Raw genomic sequence first — 8,326 nt, 5'->3', positions numbered from 1 at the left:
CATACAGCTAAACTTGTAAGTCATTGGTTATGCAAAAAAAAGTTTAAATCACAAACAATTATATTATTAAACATCCTGCTAAAACCTCCATTGGGGAAAAGAGGCTCACAGGAAGAATTCACATATTTAGATAGATAAAATACGTAAAATATGAGAGAACTGAGACATACACAATTATATGTGTTTTTTCCCCTAAATAAAACAGAATGCTCATTTAAAACTTTTTGAAATATTACTTGCAAAGACTTAAGTCTCTTCAACCTTCACCAAAGAGAAAAGATCTATTGACAATGTCAAAGTAAAGCTCTCTTTTAAATAGAAATTTTAAAAGCAGGCTCTTTTATATAAGACAAGAAATTCCATAACTGTCAAATCATATCAAACCTTTAACCGAACTTCAAAGTGAACTGTATAAAAAATAGAAACCAAAAAGATTACCAAATGAATACTTTATTAGAGTCATAACACTTATAAAATAAATTTCTTTTCATCATGGAGTTACCAGATTTTAAAACCAACCAATATTTTCTCATTTTTACAGCTAACATATATAAAGAAATTCTTAAATTTTTGAATTTTTTGTTCAAGTGCTTTGTCACTTAACTCACAAATACAATTAATCTACGAATCTAAGAATTCACAGTTAGTTGAGTTTTAAGCTTGGTTCTTAATGATCTAGAAGCAATCCATTTACAAAAGTGCCACCAAAGCATTATAATGAAATCATTTAATTTAATGCCATCAAGCATGGACCAGTTATATCTTAGAAACAAAAATAATATCTCACAACTAAATCTAGCAGACTAACTTTAAACAATCCCAACTAGAATAGACTATATATATCCTTATGGCACATTTATGACCTTGTAATACACAATTCATAATACAGGTTTAGGTCTGTCATATGAAGCTAGAAATACCAAGAAGGTAGAATATTACAGAAAATATATGGCATGAGTAAAATGTCATGACTGATTTCCTTAAGCCACATATGGAAACACGTATTTGCCTTTATAATTATAGCATAAACCCAACTATAACATGGTTCTTCTTTTCAGGGAATAGATAAACAGCATTTCATCAGGAATCACAGTACTCGTTCATGGTTGTTCTATATTTCATGAAATCTAACTGCCCAACATATACATGGCACCCTTAGGGGTAGATTTAGTAAAAAAACAAAGGGCTGAAATATAATAATCAAAAAGGGCTCTTTTCCCCGAGTAGCCCTCTTAAGGCAAAGAGCAAATACCTTGCTTGGACAGCATGGTGGGAGCAGGGGCCTAGCTCTAACTTGTCCTCCCATTTAAGGCATTCATGTACCTTTCCATGACCAGGGTTCCTATAGGTGGGTTAAAATACTTTCCTGTGCTATCTGGCCGGAGAAAATATCTTCACACCAGAATGCTGTTTCAAAATTTGATCTTGCGTATTTGTCACCAGTACAGAGGCAACATAAATATCTGGGCTATTATCAAAACACATAAGGCTCTACAACCATAAATCCTAGTTAATAATCTATTCTAATTTAATTCAGAAAGTATTGCAAAATAATCAAAAGTAAAAAGTTAACTCTTTAGGGAGCTCTACTTGGAAAGCCTCACATATCCATATACCCAAATTCACATATTCATGCACAGGGCAAGCAACTATATTCTGAAATATAAATAAATCCAAAGTAAAACATAAGGAGCTAAATACAAATTCCATTAAGGATTAATGATCTCTGGGGACAATACTTTCAGGATGTCAGATGAGGGTCTTGCCCAGGTGTTAGGAGACAACTAGTTTGCTTAGGCAACTAGGGTTCACTTTATAATTTACTTTTTCGTTTATCCAAGACTGTGCTTGAAGTAGCTTGAGAAACTATAAGCCCCTCTGAAGGTAAATATTTGACCACTTAATACAAAGGTAATATGATTATTGCATAATGAAACTATTGTGTAGCTTGTCTATTTTAGTTTCATATCTTTCCTGATAAGATCAATAAAATAAAGAACACATACCTAAGGTTTTACACTAGAGGTTGGCAAATTAAGGCCCTTGGGTCAAGACCAGCCTCCTACCTGTTTTGGTAAATAAAGTTTTATTAAAGCATGGCCACAATCATTCTTTTACATGATGCCTATGGCTGCTTTCGAACTACAATGACAGAGTCGAGTAGTTGCAACCAAGCTTGCACAGTCTGCAAAGCCTAAAATATTTATCATTTGGCCCATTATAAAATAGTGTGCCCCAACCCCTGTATTACACTAAAAGACAGGCATCTACTGTAGGAAGCCTGCTTGAAATGTGTTTTCTAGGGTATTTTGGTTACCTTTTAAAATTAAGGTTCAGATGACTTAGCGACCAAAGAGAAGGGATATGACTTTTTCAAGAAGAATATTTACTTTATGTTATGGCTATAAAGGCAATTTTCTGAAAAAATAAAATAAAAAGAAATATAGATGTAGAATTAAAAAGTGAGATAAAAGATCATTTTTCCGTTTAACATCATATTAAAATTCAGATTCCATCCATGAAATGAACCAAAACTTGTATTTGAGTTCTCTCTATATATTACTTTTAGAATGTTGTTACATCTGAACAAAATAGTATGTAAATTGACCAGGCATATGAAGTACATAAAGGAAACCAACACACAGACAGTTCAGGTTTAAGGAGTGTTACGGTCGCCATCTTCGTAAAGCCAGACCCAAACTGCAACCATAACAAGCTGTTGTCACAAAGGCAAAAATCTAGGGAAAGAGAAACAGAATTCAATCAGTTTATAACACTGATTTAAGAAAACCATCATCCTAAGGAACAATCACTTGAAGACTGACTTTTTTTAGGATTTCTTTCTTTCTTTCCCCCTTCCCCTCTCCCTCCCTCCGCCCTGCTGTTTTTGCTTTGACTGACTGACTTTTGATTTGTATTACTCTCCTGTCCCCTTGTCTCACGCCATTACTCCTTCCTTGAAACATTTTAGCCTCTAAAAATCTTTTCATCTGTAGACAGCCTTATGTTGAACATTTGTTCACTTACTGGGCTCATTTGTTAGTGCTTATGAAAAATGTAGCCACTCTATTCAAAAACTCATTATGAGGTATTTATTCAAATGTGATCTCACAGCCAAGGAAGAGAGAAATTATCAGAACTCGGAATGTTTCAGATTATTTCTGTGACAGTGCAAAGTGATTTCAGAACTGAGCAAAGAACACCCATGGCGATGAGCCATCAGGCTGGCTCCATTTTGTGTGGGAGACAGTCCTCGTGCACAAGACTGCACTGTGCCCTGATCTACTGTCCTTAATATTCAACAAGGACTTCTTTCCACCAACTATATGCACAGTACTACATTGAGGGCATATAAATAAATGGTAAGATATTGTTCTCAGCATTTTGGGGCTCGTGAGCCATAGAAAAATACAAGATAAATAGTATAATATGATAAAACATTAAGATTTAGTGCAGGGATTTGTAACCATGAAACTAGAGCTTTGAGAATGAGTATCAGATTCCCCTGTAGAAAATGGTCATAGTTTACTATTTTGCTATTCTCCCCACCCTTCTTCTGTTGGTCATCTCTCTGATATAATTCTAGTCTTGACATTGTCCTTGAACAAGAATGACCTCTTTTGATATCTATTATTAGTGAAAAGGAAGTTTTCTCTCTCTTGGGTATATTGAAATACAAAGAAAAGCAAGAAACTATAAAGATAGTGTCACAAATGAATGGTTTATATATTTAAGTTGCTATTAAAATGTAGATTAACTTAGACTGGAGTGTATGGGACTCAATGTAGAACTTGAAGCAGGGAGGGCTTTGCTAAGGCAGGTTGACTTAAGGAAGAGAGAGAGAGAGAAGGATAGCAGGGACAAAGTCACGGGAGAGGGACAGACAGAAAAGCGTCACACTATGGAGAACACCAAACTACTGGGCCTTTAAGGAAAAGGAATGTCAGAAGAATAATGACATCAGCCAACCATGAAGGACTTGAGTATTTACTCTGCCTGTGAAACAGAATCTTAGTAGACCAATTAGGAGACTACTGCAATAATTGGAGAGAAGAAATGAGAACTTTGGCCGCACCACTGAAAAAGAGGGGATGGACAGAAAAACATGTAAAGAAAAATCCAATGGAAACTGATGACTAATAGGAAGGACACCTGGTTAAAAAAAGTCAATTCCAAATCCCTAAACTTTTATTTGCTTTGTAAAATTATTAAAACCAGTGGTTTTCAAACTGTGCTCTTTGTATCACAATGATTCCATGAGATACCTCAGGGATGATGAGGTGGGGATGGGTGGCTTTATGAGAGGGCAGATGGACATCATTCAAAGCCCACTACTCCCATAACAACGGGGGCACCAATGCTTTTATTTTCTTCATTGATTGGGTTTGTGTGTGTGTTTCTATTACATTTTTAAAATTTTATTGAAGTATATCATTCATACATGAACATACATAAACAATAAGGTATAGTAAAAATTGTGAACTTACATAATAAACATGCATAATATCATACAGGGGTCCCACACATCACCCCACCAACACCTTGATTGGGTTTTAAGGAAGATTTCATTAAGTAAAAGGGTTCCATTTTTATAAAATAAAATATGAAAATCACTGATCTAAATTATAAGCTGTTCAAAACTAGGGCCATGACACATTTCTGCTGCATTCCTACTTTAATTATTTAAAATTAAATAACATTAAAAATTCAGTTTTGTCTCAGCACTTTTCAGTTGCTCAACAGTCCTACGTGGCTAATGGCCACTATATTGTGTAGTGCATATATAGACCATTTCCATCAAGACATTTCAAATAACTTGGCCTTCTGACATTGTAAAATGATCTATAAACCACAGAAATAACAGAGCATATCTTCAAATGCAAAATGATGAACTCTCCAGTATATGCATTAAAGTGGATAAGAATATTTCAAAAAAATTTCCCATGAAATGTATTTCATCTGTATATTGTCTATTTCAGTAGTCTCCCATACTAGCTTTTACTTTCCTCAATGGCAGGAACTACAACTTATTTCAAATTATCTGATGCATGGTAGGCTCTTACTAAACTACCTGATACATGGTAGGCTCTTAATAAATATTTACCAAATTAAAATGAATCATAAACAGGTATTGAATACTGAAGAACACAGCTGGGAACAAATCTCTCTTCTTGTCTGAAGTTACAAGAAGGAAAAAAGCACAGTTAACTCTTTTTACAAAGTAGATTTTGTTGTGCAAGGCCAAGCATTACCACCAACTGGCTATGATGCTACATGAATGCCAACTTCTTTTTCCCTCCATTTCATCACTCCAAATCTGGGGGATAATAATAGTACTTTGGCTCATAGGGTTATTGTACAGATAAAAAGCAATTATGTTTAAAGATATTGGCTATAATCAAACTACTGTTTTCTGAAGAGTTTTTCTGGCGATTTTGGCATTGGGGATAAGCACTCAGTAAACTGTTCTAATATAACACTTACTGTGGCTGCTACATTTATATTATACTGGCTATCATTCAGAAGTGGCTGTATAGTTGCAGTTGTATTGCAATGCAGATTGTGCAGGGATGTGGCTGCTGCTTCCAATAAAAAGGCTCCAAAGTAGAAGACAAACACTACGAAATGGTAGGCAAAATCCTGAAAGAGATGGGAAAAGAAAGATATCTACACTTAAAAATAAGATTTTTTTTCCTGTTCTTTATTTCTAATGATGAAGTTTAGGTTCAGGAAGATCAAAACATTTAATTAAATAATCTTAACTTTATATTCACTGTTTCTTTTGACTGTTTCAGCAATGTCAGCCTATTGGGATCCAGTGGTAAAGCTTCTCATATACAAATTTTATAATAAAATGTACAATTCCAGTTTAGATTAAGGTGCCACAGAGAGCAATATTAACTAATATAAAAGGAGTAATATATTCTATCCTTAAAATTCAAGTAAAACAGCATCTTTTTGTGATAGTCGTATCTATAATACAACACGCACATCTTGTAATTGTTTTTGAGCAATTACTATTTTATCCATTAGATCATCATCCCATATACTGACAGATTACAGAAGGCCTATCGTGGCATAGAATTCACTGACATACATTGACAAAAAGTATAGGAACTTTTCCTACAAACTCAATTGTTTAGGAAGTTATTTGTATGCTGCAGGCATTGATGTTAAGTATAACTCTACTAAACTTCACATTGTCTTACCTGAATTAATATGTCATCAATATATTGCTGTTTATTGTTGTTATTGGCTCCCATATACCAGGCACTTAACATTCATTATGACTTATTCTTATGGGTACCATTTATTATCTCTATTTTAGAAATAAAGTTAACTACTGGAGGGAGAAATGAAACCTAGTAGGTTTGCCTGGCTCCAAAGTCCACTTTCTTTCCTTCTTTCATATTGCCTTTATTATTGACGTAACAATACTACAACACAGAACATTGTATTGCCTCTGAAAATGCCCCTGTAGCAAAAATATTGTTCATAGGAATTGTTCTTAATATGCCTAGAACAATCTGCTAGATCAAATTTACCTAACCAGGGGTGAGAACTACCAAGGCACACACAACTAACAGTTATATTTAACATCTCTAACTTGTAAATTGATCCACCAATGCCTTCAAAAATTTTAAGGGAAGTGTTAATACCAATCATGTGCCTAATCTATAGGAGATATGTTCCAAGACATGCTGTGGTCATTCAATAGATGTTAACTGGTGTATTAGTCAAAGGGGTGCTGATGCAAAATACCAGAAATTGGTTAGTTTTTATAAAGGGTATTTATTTGGAGTAGGAGCTTACAGATACCAGGCCATAAGCATAAGTTACTTCCCTCACCAAAGTCTATTTCCATGTGTTGGAGCAAGATGGCTGCCGATGTCTGTGAGGGTTCAGGCTTCCTGGGTTACTCCCTTCCAGGATCTTGCTTCTCTCTGGGTTCAAGGTTCCTTTCTTCCTGGGGCTTGCTTCTCTTTCCTCTGTGTGCTTACTTCCCAGGGCACCAGATTAAGACTTCAGCATCAAACTCCAACAGCAAAACTCCAACATTAAGAACCCTCAACTCTGTCCTTTGCCATGCCTTTTATCTGTGAGTCCCCACCCATCAAGGGGTGGGGACTCAATGCCTTAATGACATGGCCCAATCAAAGCCCCAATCATAACTCAATCATGCCCAGGTAAAACCAGATTACAAACATAATCCAATATCTATTTTTGGAATTCATAACCATATCAAACTGCTACAATTGATGATGGTTAAAATTCAAATTCAGAAGTCATTACCTTTTAGGGATTAATGATGATAGAGCTGGGTCTTAATTAGTAATAATAATTAAGAGAAAAATATGCTTGGGGTCATTAGTCATTCATTTGATTTACTGAGGTAGAGTCTCAAAAATAACTTATTTTATCTCAAAAGAAAAGGAAAAATTTTTTGTGACATGGCCCTGCAACTTTTGGTTTTATATGACCCTAGAGTTCTTCACCAGCTCATCTGAGGCCATCCTCACACCTCTTTGAGCATCAGGTACTGTGGCCTCATTTGGTCCCTAGCAATCGTTCTATAACTTAATCTCAGACCTTTTACAAGGAATTGTTCCTGCACAGCCCTCACTGCCCCCTTTTTATCCCCACCCAATTTTGCTTGCCCCTTCCTATTCAGGACTGTTGAACTGAAATGTGGCTGAAGCTTTCCCTGTCCAATCCTGTTTCCTCTCCCTTTATCTGTCACAGATGTTGCCACCCAATGAACTTCTTGTACTTTTAATTATACATGGCAGATTCCATGCCCTACTCCAGAACTCCAGCAACCTGCATAGTGATCTTCTTACAGCATCTGATAAGGGACCAATTTCTCAGTGAAGGAGAAGGAGGCATGGGTCCATGACCATGTGACTCACTGGCTGAATCATCCAAGAGCTGCTGGCCTGAATGCATGACGGAATGGTTGGCTGAAGGCACAAATGAAGCACCATCCTGGAGGCACCAAAGGGTGGAAAGAGCAATGTGTACATTTACCATCATTCCCAATGACCCACTGAAGGACTTTGTGATTTCTGTCCCCATAACTCTGGGCCAGTTAGAAGGGACCAAAGTGAGCTTGTTGAGCTAGAGGCTATGGCAAGAGGCCCACTGAACTACAAGCCATGGTTGCATGGCATTTTGGACTTCTTGTGTCTAGGGACCAGCAGGCAAGAAGAGGAGTCACCATCTTGGCAAGTTTACTTGATCATTATTATTAAGAGAAGGTAGGGCTGCTGCTACACGATGGCAGAAAGAAGTATACATGGAACTCAGGTTCTTCACTTGAGGGCCT

The 8,326-nt window shown here is 36.1% G+C and overlaps 1 protein-coding gene across 1 annotated transcript in view; it reads right to left on the bottom strand.

Annotated features, from left to right (window-relative positions):
• Positions 1–434: 434 nt before the first annotated feature.
• The window catches only part of MAL2 (mal, T cell differentiation protein 2), a 28,277-nt gene continuing 20,385 nt past the window's right edge, over positions 435–8,326 (bottom strand). Inside the window, exons 3-4 of the mRNA XM_004480728.4 lie at positions 5,485–5,640; positions 435–2,738 (exon numbers count right to left, since the gene is read on the bottom strand). Coding sequence (XP_004480785.1) covers positions 2,667–2,738; positions 5,485–5,640 — 228 coding nt within the window. The 3' untranslated portion in view covers positions 435–2,666. The remainder of the gene's footprint in view (positions 2,739–5,484; positions 5,641–8,326) is intronic.

The sequence above is a fragment of the Dasypus novemcinctus genome, chromosome 14, assembly GCF_030445035.2.
Source record: "Dasypus novemcinctus isolate mDasNov1 chromosome 14, mDasNov1.1.hap2, whole genome shotgun sequence".
NCBI lineage: Eukaryota > Metazoa > Chordata > Mammalia > Cingulata > Dasypodidae > Dasypus > Dasypus novemcinctus.
The sequence above is the reverse complement of the archived record's forward strand: the minus strand, read 5'-3'. Positions and strand labels throughout refer to the sequence as shown.